Genomic DNA, 16479 nt, shown 5'->3' on the forward strand with positions numbered 1-16479 from the left:
CTAAAAGCAGAACCCAATCTGCCTCATACAAATAAGAAGTTGAATTTATAAGCAGTACAACTTATCCTTGCTATATTCAACACACGAAAGGGTTTGGCTGCTACAATGGAGACGTACTTGTTCCTATATGCTAATGTTAGCTAGTGTTACATCGACACTGCTGTGTAACTGATATTATTGAGCCAGCAAACAGACTTTAAAATCTGTATAACTACAGCATGTCTGATACCGCTTATTGATTATCAGTCAGTTAAATAAGGCAATATTTTAAGCTGTACTTTGTCCATGTGATGGGCTGATGAGGGCTGATGAAGCCTACTGAAGCTGTGGGATTTTGTTTTTCTTTGAGAAATTAGTTTTTTCCCGGTTTACAGCTAGTATTAACATGTGTTTGGGTGATCTCATGTGGACAGCGCTAAGTGTAAACAACCACCAAGACGCACTGTGGTCAGATCACTCAAACTACTTGTCGAGGTGGTCTTGGATGCATTTGAGCAGGTATCTTTTGTTGTGTAAACACTAATGCATCCTGATGCATCCCCAGCAAGGACGGTGCTATCAATGCAGAATGTGGTGGTTGTCTTGGTGACAACACTCCAACACTATATAGACCATTTCCCTGGAGTTGCATTGCTAGGCAACAGCTTCAGGCCACGTTTACTTCCTGTGACCTGATGTCATTCACATACACAGCAAAAACATCCTAACAGGAAATAAAAAGGGAATTTGGAAGTTTTATAATGTCAAGTCTGAAACAGTCTATAACTTGGTCATTTTGTGACTAGTTGGATGAAGTGTTGTGTGACCGGCTTCCACCATTTTGCCCTACGGAAGGAGGCATGCTAATCTGTAGACAGTGATATCTCCGGCTGTACTGACACAATTTCTTATGGGAATAGCAAGCAGCTAGCAAGAGTGCAGACCTAATAATTGTGCATGGGCCCTATGACCTTCTAGAGTAAGTGACGTAGGCAGTACAAAATCTGAACACAAGTTAATATCAGGTTTAAACAGGCTCTCAGCCACCCATAAAGACTGAAGCTGAAGCACTAAGACACCTTTATGTTTTTAATGGTTTTAGTCTTAAAATTCATATATTCAACAAGCCTGCATGTGTAATATTTATGTTCTGAAGTGCTGCTTTAAATGTAGATGACTCTGTGCAGTGTTACACTAGATAATTAATGTATTATCCAAAAAGCCTGCTACATACAAATAATTAATGCACCTTATTGTTGTAGTTCAGTCCAGTGTGGGCTCATATGTTTTAACTGTATTTTTCACTCGGTATCAGTTGGAATCATACTTGCAAATGTGTCTTTCTGGTGTACACTGCCATATTAATTAATTATTCTCCTCTTTTCTTATCCTTCTGATCACAAAGTTTAGCTGCAAAACTGAATGAAGCACTTTCTGTAGCACCAGATGTTTGAAGCTTCAGACGTCATCAGTCATGTGGTATTCTTCATTTGACTCAAACTCTGACAGAGTATTGAAACAGTACACTTCACAGGAGTGAAACATGCTCCTGTATCACCTGAACTCTACCATGAACAAAACTATGTTGATGCTGTACATGACAAAATAATCTCAGCTTAGAGGTTCACTTACTAGCTGGAGGTGGTATAAAGAGAAGAGACGGTTATCCCTGTCTCTGTTCAAAGATGGTCTCTGGTATTCAACAATAATGTCCTCTGGCCGTCCACTGACCTTGAAAGACACTGTACGATCTACTGTGGCAGAGTCATCTCGCACCAAGGGCTGTACTGAAGAATGGGGGCACTGCACCAGACCATAAAAACCATGGTTCATGACGGCTGTTTTGCAAATCATTTATTATACGGGTTTGTTTTCCACCCTCTGACCACCTGTCTCATACAGTGGAATGGTCAGGGAAACACACGGATGAGATGCCTACACTGCAGACATCACTTTTTGCTGCAGGTGTCATCTGGCTTAGGTAACACTACCCCAGCCAAACATGCTATTCAGTATAATCACAATGTGCAGGAAAAAAATCTGGGATTGGCTTTCACTTTCACTGGCAATACTGTTTATATACAATAATCGTTGTTTCCTGCATAGTGTACCTTTAAGGATATAAATGACCTTAAAGAAGTATTTTCCTGCTGGAGAGATTTTTTTTTTTTTTCATAAAACTTGTCAATGCTGTAGAAAGATGCAAATACTTCTGAGATTGGTGCTACATGACCAGAGAAAACAGAGTAAAGGGAATTTGCTTTTGCTGCCCTGCACAGGACCAATAAATGCTCCCACTGGCGGGTGATGGTGGCCAACTGGCAACAAACAATCTCAAATGACAGATAAACAGGGCAGTAAAATATGTTTATGAAAACATTTGAGGTGAGAAATAGGCAGCACAGCAACAGAATCTTGGTTTATATTTGATCAGCACTGCCTAACTTTTCCTGTTTGAACTCAGTTTTTTCAGTCTACATTTTTACAATACAGGAAACTGTATGGCGCCCACTTCCTCTTCAAAAACTATCGTATTACAGCCTAACAGTGCACTTTGAAAACATTTTAGGCGAAAAATAGACAATACAGTAACAGAATCAGCCTAGTTTTACCATTTGATCTTAATTTGGACTGAGTTTGAGAGAAGCAAAGAGAGAGGGGGGCGTCTCTATCTCACTGGATCCACCTCTATACCCTTTGTGTCTGTGGCGGCCGGCACACAAAAATGAGGAAGTATAATCTTTAGGCTGAGCAACAGCCCTATAGCCAGTGAAAACTGTGTCATCTGGCATATTTGAGCTAAGAGATGAGCAGATCTGGCCGCTGGTAAGATGGAGGGAAGTTTATCACACTTCATTTACATATTGTACTTACACTGTAACAATACAATGATGGGTTTTCACACTGCACAGAAGTGAATTCAGTTTTTTCAGGTCTCACTCTGGAATTGCAGCCATGGCTGTCCCTGTTTCAGTGTGGTTTTAGTTCTTGTTAGTTGATTGTAACCTTTTGGTTGCCTATAAAAGACCCTTTAAGGAGTCAAATGTTCAGTTTTGTTGGTCCATTATTTTTATTTTATTTTTTTATGATTTTGAATTTGTTCTTCACCAGTGAAAATTTTCATTATCACAATTAACATTATCTGTAAATGCACCATGTTAAGCAAGCTACAGCTAGCATTAAGGTTATCTTCACCCTCTCGTCCAAATATGGTCACTCATGGCTCCATAATTCCAAGACGGCGAAGGCCAAAATGCCAAACTCCTGGCTTCCAAGCAGGAGTCCACAATCCAATGGGTGACGTCACGGTGGCTTATTTCATACAGGCTATGATCTGAACGCAGCGAACACAGGCTGTGATTATAACTACAGCACCTCAATACAAACACTTGTTGACCTAAGAATTAAATTTGAGTCATGTGATGACACCTGAGCCAGCTCCATAGCTAAATAAAGCCTGCTACATGTGGTTGAAAGCTCCAAAAAAGCGAGTAAGTGGGCCTTTGAGCTGAGGTTGTTTTGTCACAAAGCAATAATGAACTTCCATGCTTGAGTATGCTGATATTGACTAATGGATGACTCCACTTTGATATGTCAGTGGGGATTGTATCATGCAGTCAACACGTTAGCAGCAGCAGTTTCAATGTGAACCCTGAGGAGCAGTGGGTAGAGGTCGTGATCAGGACCAGGTCTCACTCTGGAATTGGCCCGTCTTCTCCATGGTTGCCAGCATCTGCTCGGCGTCCTCGGTGGACACACCTCCCTCCTGCTGGAACACCTCTTTCAGAGCGTCACACACACTGGTTGGCATCTCTTTAGCATTACTGCACAGAAGAAAAGAAACAAGGTCAGAACTGTATATTCGCAGCTACTTTTTAACACAACAAACAGGGAAGTCCAACTACATGCCAGCATCAAATATAAAAAGTGGTAGATTTATTTTTGTTCCACATCCCTCCTGAGGATTCTGAGGCCTGTGTGACAAAGTGAGTCTTTAACATATTTGAGTCTGGACATGTGGTCTCAAGAAGCCCATTAACAAGAAACATATGAGAGGTCTCTAAAATGTCAGTAAAGCAAAATTACTCTGGTGATATTCTATAATTTTCCTTTTGTAAATAAATCTCATGTGCAGGGCCAAACCAACAGTGAATGTATCTATTAACAGGTATTGTGAGAGCCTGATTTATCTTGTTCCTCTGTGCCACAGCGCTCCATCATTGTTTAAAACACATCAGTGAGCCACGCTGTCAAGCTGGGTGACATGTTCCTTCATTTCCATGAACACACACACTAGAGTTTATTTTGACTCAGTCCCACATACACTGTCCTGCTGCCTCAAATACGCACTAGAACACCAAATGTAGATTAATCCACCACTGAAAATAGTCCCAAACTAATATACTATCACCTCCTGTTTGTGTACTGTCTGCTACAAACTACAGTGACCCGCTGTTTTTAGGATTTATTTATTTTATTTATTTAACCCATATTTAACCTGGTAAGTCCCATTGAGGTCAACGATCTCTTACAGGGGAGACCTGGCCAAGACAACAGCACACAAAACAGTTACAGTCAAACAACAATACAATAAAAAACTTAAAAGATACAGTAACATGGAGAGATATTAGATCATCTACGCACAATGACAAGAACTAACCAATTCATTCATCCTTCTACTTATGAGAGCTTTAAAATCAGGCAGAGAGACCAATTCATGTAGTTTCAACTCTTTTTGAAGGTTATTCAATTAATAATAATATTTAAGTGAGGGGAGCAGAGCACATAAAAGCTTTCTTTCCCAGCTCAGTCCGTGCACTAGGAACAGAAGACAAAACTAAGTCTCAGACTAAAGCTACAGTCAGATCTCTGTTCAATCAAAGTAAAAATGTATGGAGGGAGTTTACCCAGTATGGCTTTATAAATGAACAAATATCAGTGACTGAACCTATGAAATGTCCAAGATGGCCAACCAGCCCTGGAATAAAGCGTATAGTTATGAGTGAGGGCTTTACAATTTGTAACAAATCTCAGTGCACTATGATGCAGTATCTAACATGTGCAAACAATGTGCAGATGCATTCATGTACAGATGATCCAGAACTTGTAAAAACATAGCAGCACCCAGTCTTTTCCTACTCTCAAATGAGAAACAGGACTTGTTTCTGACATAAAACCCTAACTTCAGCCTCAGCTTTTCAAGAAGATTATCAACCTGAGGTTTAAAAGAGAGGGACTCATCAAGCCAAATACCAATGTATTTGTAACAAGTGACAAACTCTTCTTTAAAAAATTACTGAACCTTTTTTAAAAATGAAAATATTTTTGTGAGACATTTTTTCAGTATTAACCAATGAGCTTGGAGCTGAGAGCCATATACAGGGGAGAGAAGACAGAGAGCACTGAGAGATCGACTTATAAAGCTGTCACAGTAAAGGGATTTCCCTGGTTTTAGTTGTTTTATAAAAAAATAACAATAAAGAAAAATATAGAATAATATCAGACTGTCCCTTTCACAGCAGCACTGTTGCTGCTGCTGAGGCAGGTAGCATTACAGGAAGAAACATGTAACGCTTAAGAAAAGAATGATATGAGGGCCTGTGTGACTGACAAAAATCATTAGGAAATTGTCATTTGGACACAGAGGGTGCACTTTTTATTCATCACATGCCGTGGTGAGAAGTAAGCCAGCCTCATGAAATCTGTTGCCTGGACAACATTAGTATAGAGGGGAGAAACATGGGGAGCAGCATTCTCTCTCTTATTTGGGTAAGGTGTTATTGTTCAACAATCCTAATTGCCAAGTGAAAATAAAATGTCAAATGCTGTTTTCCTTATGTAGCTCCAAGCAGGCCTGGTATCTCTGCAGGATCAGAATCTTAGTTATCAGCCTAACTCTGAAAGATATCAACTTAATTTGTCTAATTCAGGCTGCTGAAGACTCATATTAACTTCTGATAAACTCTGGAGTCTATTTTTGCATGGCATGACGACTGAGGATTTTGTTCACCATCTTTTTCATTGGAAGCTCTTCAGGAAGTGATCAATATGAACAGGAAAAATTATGCAATGCTTAAATGGGCACCACACTATTGCTTTAAGACAGATTTGAAAAACAGCAAAGCTATCCTAAATACCCAGCTGTGAACAAAGAAGAGGTTTAGTTTTGTTGCCTGTGACTCACCCAGCAATGTAAAAGCAGCCACTTCTGTTGGCTATCAGATCCCACAGGAGCTCAGCGTTCTCTCTCACACGGTGCTGCACATACACCTTCTCCTCCTGAAATACAGAAATACTCAGTTTCATTATTAGCCACAAAGGATAGATGCACAGCCAAAGTTCCAGGAATGCTGGGGAATTTAGCTACGTGGAGTCAGTGCATGGGGGGTTGAGTGCAGTGTTCACAGTGAATGCTAGGTATTGAAGGAAAGGTTGAAAATGGTTCTGGCTTTACCCTGAGCTGATTTTTTCTTTTTTTAAACATGGTTGAAATTTAACATTACACAGTTTTTATTTGTGACAATTTGAATTTATTTTACAAAGGGAAAAACAAACATCACCAAACAATTCTATAATAAATATAATAATAATTCTTATCATTATTATTTTAATTGTAAAGCATCTGAAGGTTAATGATGATATTTGAATTTTCTTCTTCTGATACTTCGTCTTTTCAGCAGGAATTTTGCAGTTTATACAGCAACTGCATTTACTCAAAGTATAGAGAGTTGAGAATCTGAAGTGTCATCAAGACATATACTGTATCTTATGTATATTATAGTATATTAAACAAAGTATATACATGATAAGTACACATGCACACAGAGGAAAATACAGTATCATTGTCATTTATCTGACAAAGAGAGAGGGCAAAATGGATTATAAACTTTCTTTCAATACATGAAGACATTACACAGTAGAATCAGATAATGTCTGAGTTTGGTGCCCCCCAGTGGTAACATAAAAAAGACACTGTACATGGTCTACAGACAGACATCAATGTTCACTGGTGGGGGGTGAATGGGTGAATAGGCTGACAACAACACACAGATCACATCTATTCACCAGGATTATTTCATTTTTCTGCTATTTAAACTTATGTCATTATAATTTGATGCTATAATCAAGTCATTTGTAGGTCATTGGTAATTCTTGTGTTGTTTTTGAGTTACTGTTAGCTTTTCTGTCCTGTCCTGTGATGATTAACGTGGGTATTGACTGTGTCTGACCTGGTCTCGTGAGAAGGCAGTGAAAAGGGTCAGATGTCCATCCTTCATCATCTCCTCCCACTCTGACCTGAAGTAGAAGTCTTTGGTCTCAGAGCGACAGCCGAAGAACAGGACATTGGCTAAACAGTAGGAAGACAAGCAGGAGGTGCGTCATGTCAGTAAGTGGGATCATTCATCTAGAGAGTAAGAGAAACAAAGTCAGAGAGGTAAAGATCTCACTGTTTTTTCCCTCAGGGATCCTCTCCTGTAAAGCCGACCTGAAGGGTGCCACTCCTGCTCCAGGCCCGACCATGATCACAGGGGTGTCCTTCTCTTTAGGGAACTTCATCGTTCCCTTCTTCACCCACAGAGGCACATACACCTCCTCTGTAACACCGTTTAGTATGACACACAAACAAAATGATTACAATCACTGTTTTGTATCAGGAGGAACTTACTCTCCAAGTTATTAAGTATGTTTTATAAACAATAGGACTCGCTGAGGATGACAGCATTTAGTTCAGACACGGCTGCTTTCCAAAAATTTTAATTCAATAAGTTCTCAAATAGCAGCATTTATTTTCCTCAGTTGCAGAGCACACCATGGGTCTTCATATCTAATTTGACATTTGTCTCCTTGTTTTCTAATCTTGTTGATGCTGATGCAGTTAATCTCCATGTCTACCTGTCATCCTGATAAATTCTGTATAATGTATATTTCCATCTATTCTACAGTCATATCACCACTCTGCTGTTCATAGCCTCTCTGTTAAAAAGAAATACTGTGCAGTCTGTTCTACTTTGCGGTTTGTTTTTTTGGGCTAAGCCATCAACAGTGAAATACATCCCAGTGGCTTAAAGAGTAAGATCCTTGACTTCCCTGGTGAGCTTTTAACATGAAACATCTGCAGGAAGTGTTGACAGTAGCTGAACTTTGAATAAAAAAAAACTGCTAAGAAGAGATGATTAGTTTTGATTAGTTAGAAGCTAATTCAATAAAGAAGTGTATGCAGTACATGATTGTGTGTGCAGTAAATGAATGAGTAAGTGAGGGAGTGAGTGTAGTAAATAAGTGAGCGTGTGCAGTAAATGAGTGTGCGGGTAGTAAATAATAGTGTGTGCATTAAATGAGTGTGCAAGCAGTAAGTAAGACAGTATGTTCAAAAAATAATTAAGCAACTGCAGTAAATAGTATGTGCAGAATGTGAGTGAGTGAGTGAGTGAGCGAGTGCAGTAAATGAGTGTGTGTGCAATAAGTATGTTTTGTGTTAAAAGCAGAGAGCTGCACAGAGGGGACATGACTGTTGTTGTACAGTTTTTAACCTAACCTTTAGTAGCAATTGCCTTTCATTTGTTCTTATCAATTAAGACACAGCAACGGTTGTTTTGTAGTGTTGTAGTGGTAATCATGTATATATGTATAAATGCATATATGTAGAATTTTGTTCCAAGAGAAAACTCCTAAGTACGTGAAAATCTGTGAATGCCACAAATTCTCTTAAATCACTGGTATGTGCCACTGATGAACGAATCTGTTTCTAGCAGCGATTCTTGCATGAGGTCCAAAGTGGTGCGCCGTTTCAACAAGTGAGAAAAACTTTATGCTAACAGACAAAAAGGAACCCAGTGTCTGTATGTCTGATATTTACACACAACCTCCAGCCAATCAGAATTACGTTTTCTACAGCTGTGATGTAGGCACATGTAAAGTGTGGTGAGAGACCTTGTGCGGGGTCCAGGGAGGCTAACCAGGTGGAGCAAAGGCCTCTTCGTGGTTTATACAGTTTGGTTTTGTAACTAACCACAGCTACCAGGATCTGAAGCCTGTCTGGATGAGTCTGTGTGGAGAGAAGGCTTTTCTGGAATAAGTCAAGATATCACAAGGCATGCAGCTGAAACACAGCATATATTTTCACTGCAGTTCAATAATTTTCATGTCAAGGATGAGTTACCTTGAGAGAGGAGGCGATGGAGAATGAGCGAGGCTGGATCTCAGGGAATAGATCTAGGAGATAGTCTACTTTGAGTTCTGCTGTTGTGTGGGGGAAATCTGTCAAGACCTGCAGCAACAAGAGCACAGCACACTCACAAAGCAGGTCAGAGGACATGTTATCAAGTTTAAAGCCTCCATGTGTAGTATTATATGAACAGGTCTGACTCTGAGGCACACTGCACTGATCTGACTGAGACAAATGTGCTAAAGACAACACTGACCATACCTATTTTCAGCAGCATTGCCTAATTTCTCTACAAACAAAATCACACGCTATCAAAATAATTTAAAGGATGCTGAAATAACACAATCCCCCATAAAACCCAGAGTGGCTTTACAATAAATAAAAAGCTATATCAAGAGCAAAGTTTTAATTGGCAGAGTATAATATTAATTTTCCTTGACAAGACTGAATTTCTGGCTCACAGCCCGGCTCTGACTCTAACCCTGAGCCTTCACCTCCAGTGCAGTGCGTCGGGGCCGGTTGCAGTAGCTGTGCAGCTCATCCTGGCCTGCCGCTGAGCTGAACTCAAGCAGCTTTTCCTGCTCCAACTCATTGGTGGCAAAGGTGGACAGCAGCTCAAAGAAGGAGCGGCGAGGCACAGCAGCAATGTCTAGGTAGTTCTCCACCAGGTGGCGCACGGTGCAGGGCTGAGGAAGCCTGGCTGGAACTGAGATGACAAGACATTTTTGGTCATTTCAGCATCAAGAGACTATAAAGGCTAGGCCATTAATGCTTTTAAAGGAGCAATTCAGCTTTACAGTTGCACTTATCAGTTTTTTATATTAACAGTGACTCAAATGATGCTGTTTAAAATGAAAGGTGTCACTCATAATGACAAAAACCCACAGAGAATTACCGACCAACTCTGCAGTTCCTTTCAGCATCTTTCAGTTCATTGTTTTGGTTTTGGGAGCAACTTTACTGTTTGGTTGAGTCTCACCACACTCTGCTACTTCGGCAAGAAGCAGTTTTCAGGGGGAAAAAAGCTATAATAAACCCACTGTACACTAGAATAGTCAAGCACTAAACAGAACATTGACACAGATAAAGACAATCTGGTGAACACAGTGAAACATTTAGCAGCTAAAGGGCCAGATACATCCCTCAGGAGACAAAAACAGAGTAAATACTGGACTTAAAACCTTCAGGTGGACACAAACACAACTCTGAATGGAAGTTAAAGGTTTTGTATGCAACATTCAGAGCATTAATATGGCCGCAAACCTATATCGCCATGTAAAGACTGAAGATATAGTGGAGTAATGGTCCTGAGCAGAGAATGAAGTCACATTCCCTGTGTGTGTGTTGTAAACTGAGCTTCTCCCTGGTTTGGTGTGGCAAGCCAGTCCAGCCACACACGCGTTAATGCATGTATGTATCCCACTATCCCACTGTTACCGCTGATATTGTGACAACATTGACATGGAAGTGATGGAACCATAGCACCTATCCTCCTGTTACCCCCGGGGAACACCATTACCTCTGTCACCACTGTTGCCGTTGTTTAGTACTGTTTATCAGGTTAGCACCGTTAGCTACTCGCTGCCAGCTCTGCTACCTCCATGTTGAGAACCATGTCGCGACAACTCATGTGGTCTGAATTTCACATTGAGCCCCTTTAATGTTAGCTAAAACTGATAACTGGGGATGAGCTTGCTTGCTACAGTGAGGCTGCTAGCTATCTGGCAATTAGTGAGCTTATTGGGCAACATGTGATTGACTAAAAGATGAGGAGGCAGAGATTGATTCATTGTCAATAGAAATGGAATTATGAAATAAAATGGAACTTTAAGAAGAGTTATGAAATAAAATGACATTAGCTTAATAGATGTCTTTGTTGTGAACTAAAAATCATGTATAATGTACACAGTGTAAACACACACACACACACACACACACACACCTACCTGCAGTGTTGTCTGTGGCCCTGACAGTGAACCTGGCCTCTGGATCTAATCTCAACAGTTGACAGAATTGCTGTACATCCTCTGGTAAGTTACATGGATGCATCATCACCACATCACCAGCAGCAAACCTGCAAAGCAATAAGATAACTAATGTCCAGAAGGCTCACCACTTTCATTTTGCATTCAAATGCAGAGAAAAAGAGTGTATTCCTGGGTTGGAAATTAGCAGCAGCCATCAGCCAGTTGCTGGTAAAACGTGCAAGTGGCTACTACATTTGCTTCACTCACCAGTCAAAAAACAAGGGTAATCTATTGCGTAGCTGGAAGATTTTGGAATCCACCATCCACAGTGACAAGTGGACAAAAAAGTTGATTTCCAACCCTGGTGTATCCCACAGTTCATCACAGAACTGCACAACTGCGGTCCAGTTGTAGTGTTAACTGTTTTATATCATCCAACAGAGCACAAATACTATACGACAGGGCTTTAAGTTGAAATCCTGGCATGCTGGCTATTCATGTATTCATTTATTTTGGCAAAAATACAAATTAAAATATACATAGAAAGAGTGCTGGTCAGATCATTTCTGTGTGTTTTTTAAGCTCTTTGACCCTGTTCGCACTGTGAGGGGACAATCATTTACATAGACTGAGCTAAAGGAAGAATTACCTCATCAACTTAAAATTAAGTCACAGTACATCATAATTTATTAAACTTTTATTTTCTTTGTGCATAAGAGATTAATTTTGAGATGATACATTCATTACAGTGATCTTGGAAGGCATTTCTCTCTCTGCATTTTTAACCTTGTGCCGATGCAAGCCTTTACATTAATGTGAAAACATTGAGTTCAGACTCATGTCATGTTTAAAGTGATACAGAAAAAGTTTCAGGTCTGACGTTTACATGAAAGTGATCAGGGCACTTATTCAGATACGAGACTGACATGTTTAATTGCCATCAGATTGTGAGAAAGGGGCTCAAGATTACTTACTTAATGTTGGATCCAGTGATATCAAACTCTATGTGCCTCACATCCTGAAAGTGTGACATGTCTGTTATTCTCCTGTTGAACACTAGTCTGGCAGGAAAGGGATGAGACTGGCAGGGGACAGTTTGCTCTGTGGGAATCCTCAGCCTGTCCTCTGTCTTCTCCTTTACATCATCCAGAAAGTGGAAGGTGTACGTTGGAGGAAGCCTGCCACATGAAGACAGCAAAAAAAAAAAATCAATGTGACTAGGATTCAGCACTAAACCCAAAGAGGAGTTAATAATAGGCTTTTAGGACGCAAACTCATAATCAAAATATGCGACCACAGAATAAATGCTGTGTCAAATCAGGAGAATACTCACGGTTGATCCTCTCTCAGTGGAATCACATTGGCCAAAGATGGGTACAGGGCAAACACTTTCTCCCAAAATGATGTGAGCCATGGGTCAATCGCAGCATCTGACCTGGTTCAAAAATATTTTGGGTGAAGTAAACACAAACACGTCTCTGGTTCAATTCCAGCTAAGAGCATTTGTTGCATGTCATTCCCTTTTTTCTCCACACCTTTTCAGACGTGCTCTACTTTGTTGATAAATTGATCAATTCTGAATACATACTATACTACAATACTTACATTTTCATCAGTAACACAACTCTGAATTTTAGGTACTGTTTTAGTTCACTTATTTTTTTTCCAGACTTTAACACAGTCTTTTTCTCTCAAGCAGAACTCAACACTCTCTAAGGAGCGTCAACGTTCTCTTTTAATGTGAAACCTGCAGGAAGTCTTAAATCTTTTTGCCGTTTTTTTGCGATCACTGTTGAGCTACTGTCAAAGACAAAGCAATTTGATTAATTACAAAATGAAAAACATTAGTTGTGTTAGAAATAGAAATTGAGAGCAGCAAAATGGTGAGTGTGACATCACAGATAGAAACAGATTTCTTGGACCAAGGAATCAAACTGCAAATAAATATTGTGATGAGTTCAAATATACAAAGCTTAATAAATGTCTACATGGTGACACTGCTGGCTCTGAATCTGCACCAAAAACAAAATCGCATTCTCAGTTCTCTCTCGACTTAGCACAAAATGTTATCAGTGCTGTAGTTTTGAGATACAAAACAAAAAATGCAGATGGAGAAATATTTTACAAGTTACCTCCTGGAATTAATCTGTTGTATGAACTAATTTTCTTTCCATATCTAATTCCTATTTTAAGTGAGCTTTTTGGGGCAAAGTCTTAACAATGGCTTATTATAACTTGCAGTTATGAAACTAGTTTTGCTTGTATTAATATTGTGTTAGTATTATCATAACTTGAGCCCACTATTGCTCAGTGTAGCACTCTTTAAAGAATTACTGCCTAAATGCTCAGCTAAGAGAACATAATACAGCACTTTTTAACAAAGTGAAAAACATATACCGATCACACAAAACATTAAAACCACTGACAGGTGAAGTGAAAAACACTGATCATCTCATAACAATTCAAAGTTCTTCTGGAAAAACTTTGGTCCTGGCATTCATGTGGATGCCACCTGACGTGCTCCACCCACCCAAACAGCATTGCCCCCTCACAGCAACGGCACTCCCTGATGGCAGTGGCCTCCCTAGCTGGACAGTGCACTATGTCACACCATATAAACTGTCAAGGAATGACCCGAGGAACATTACAAAGAGCTCAAGGTGTCGACTTGGAATCCAAAGTCCCCAGATCCCAATCCACAGTACACAACCTGCAACGTTGTTTGGATGGGTGGTGCTTGTCAAGGGGCATCCACATGAATGCCAGGACTAAAGTTTTCCCAGCAGAACATTGCATTGTAACAAAATGCTCAATGCTAATCACATAACCCACCAGTGGTTTTTATGTTTTGGCTGACTGGTGTACACTACAGTGCACAGGTGCAAATGTGGGGAAAAAAACTGTAAAATGTCTATCTGATGAGTAAAATCATGTTAAAATGCTGTAGACAAACATGATAAAAATACCTGGAATAAAAATTTATTCTGAGCTTTATTTTTCCTCCCAGTTAATGATTCATCAGCTCCTCAGACACATTTTTCTTACCCCAAGTCATGTTGGTCATCTGCCAGCCCAACAGGCAGCAGCATACTGGCCCCCAGCTGCAGAAGGCGCTTATAAAGCTTCTTAGCCACAAAATTGAACCTACGGGTGAAAGCAGTTGATGCTTTTATTAAGACCATGAGTCATTTAGAATGTGAACTGTCTGTGAGAGGTGTAACTCTGAAAAGGACTGACTTAGGATAGGAGGAGTCCCCCAGGCCCAGTATGGCACAATCCAATCGACTCAGTGAGCCAACAGGCAAAGACTTCTTAAAGACAAACCTCCAGAAGTTCTTTGGAGAAAGAAGACATAGGCAGAAAGACAGGGGTTTTCTTATTTCAGTGTATTAGTCTGTATTTTGACAAATCTAATGGGTCTGGTATAAAATAAGAAAATCTAAATAAAATTATTGATATAAGATTTTAATATGAAAACATACACATTGATCACATCCATATTCACATGCATCCTATGGTTTTTCAAACAGATTTTGAAAACTGTTAAATAGGGACAGATCACCCAAAAAATGTACTGAAACTATTGTTCCTCCTAGTGCATGCCTTTTTGTTGTGTTCTTTACATTTTCTATCTGTAGTATTACCTTCATATTGTCAGGAGGGTCTCCTTGACCAGTTGTGGCGCATACGAAAACAACCAGAGACTCTGAGATCAAGTTGGCCTGTTTGATGAGAGGAAACACATGATGACACAATGTTCTCGTGTGATTTATGTAGGCTTTGACATCCCCAAACAAATATCACCCACCACTACAGGGAACCTAGTTCAATCCCCAGATCTTGTGTTGGAACTAAAAATGATCAGAACCATAACAATCCCCTCTCCTTGCTAACACCGCACTCACCACGTTGTAGTTATCCAGAGGCAACACTTGAACCTGCAGCTGTCTTCTCTGCGCCTGCCGCGCAATCCTCTGGGCCGTGTCCTGGGCCGTACCAGTCTGACTCCCGTACAGGACAAGCAGAGTGGGCTTTGACATGATGACTGTGACAAACAAAGTCACAAAATAAACTGTTATTGTAGAAGAGCATGGACCTGGAAAATAAAAAGAATACTAGAAAGGTGTAAACAAACACACAAATGATCAAATGAACAAAAACACATAAAGAGCATTAAGTCCCACATACAAGCAGAGAATGCAAGTGTCAGTGCAGACAAATTAATAATTACATCAATCTTACATACATGGAGCAGCCTATGAAGAAGTCCACAGTGCATACTCAGTTATTTCCAACAATTACCAAGAACACTATTACTAAACAACCTGGCATGTCTCTAATGATGTTTTATAGTAATAAGGCTCAACAAACAGTAACAGGATATGGCAAAATGATGGGAACGCATTGTGCTGTGTGATGTGATTTGTATGGCCACTATTTCTTTTTTGGTATTTTTGTAATTATACTTGTGTCATATGATTGTGGTAGTGTGTTTCTTTGCATGTAATCACTTCATCATGTAATGGAATGACGTTCACTTTCAGCCAGTGCGTCCATATAGTGAGCCAGGTACAATCAATCTGTTTTTACTGTGCTCAATATAAGCAGATTACTTTATTATTTATTGTGACATGTTTGTCTTTCACGCAGCAATTCATTTAATCAAAGAATTATTTTTCTTGCGCCAGACAATGAAGGTAACCTTGTGCAGTAGCAATGTGTCTTAATTACTTAAATATAAAACATCTCAATTGAAGTCTTGGTAATGTAATACTCTCTTAAAACGCAGTTTCGTACCTTAATTGAAGACATTAGTTACGTTACATCCCATCTCTCTATAATGTTACATGAAGGTACTTGGCATTACATCACTGTGCTGCTAGCTGCTAGCAAGTCAGTTGCCTGGAAAATGTGGTAAATTATTTTTGTTCATATTCATTTTTCTCCTCAATCACATATTTCACCAAATACTAAGAAAACGAGATACTTACCGCAACTGTCTTCGTCAACAATAGCCTTAAACTTTAATAAAACTAACAAATAATTCCACTAGGTGACGTTACAGCTTCTCATTCTGAACATCAACGCTACACTTTACGGCAAGCTAGGTTCACGTTGTGATTGGCTCGTGTTCTGATGCTGCATTCATGTCCGCCCAAGGAAAATCAGAAATCATTCCTTTTCATGCTTGAAAATAGCGTTGAAAATAGGTCACGGGTTTCTGTCGTGTTTTATAGCTTTTCTTTGGGCTCCATTGGTCCAAACTAGATACGTGGGTACTGTCTAGTATCAAAATGCTCACTGACAAAACTGGTCAATAAACTCATGTCTAATTTGTTTGTTTTATTAGTGAACGCGTCACATGCA

General features: G+C 39.7%; 1 protein-coding gene across 1 annotated transcript; it reads right to left on the reverse strand.

Moving 5' to 3' along the window:
• Nucleotides 1–2604: 2604 nt before the first annotated feature.
• ndor1 (NADPH dependent diflavin oxidoreductase 1) lies at nt 2605–16234 on the reverse strand. The gene is made up of 15 exons (XM_033647317.2): nt 16104–16234; nt 15018–15157; nt 14757–14834; nt 14350–14447; nt 14158–14256; nt 12446–12547; nt 12087–12290; nt 11092–11219; nt 9640–9851; nt 9140–9247; nt 8911–9025; nt 7428–7574; nt 7209–7327; nt 6164–6258; nt 2605–3803 (listed from the first exon to the last, which is right to left on the reverse strand). The coding sequence occupies exons 2-15, from the start codon at nt 15150–15152 to the stop codon at nt 3659–3661; spliced, it is 1785 nt and encodes a 594-aa protein (XP_033503208.1). The 5' UTR covers nt 15153–15157; nt 16104–16234; the 3' UTR covers nt 2605–3658.
• Between the last annotated feature and the right edge of the window lie 245 nt (nt 16235–16479).

The sequence above is a fragment of the Epinephelus lanceolatus genome, chromosome 19 (assembly GCF_041903045.1).
Source record: "Epinephelus lanceolatus isolate andai-2023 chromosome 19, ASM4190304v1, whole genome shotgun sequence".
Lineage (NCBI taxonomy): Eukaryota > Metazoa > Chordata > Actinopteri > Perciformes > Serranidae > Epinephelus > Epinephelus lanceolatus.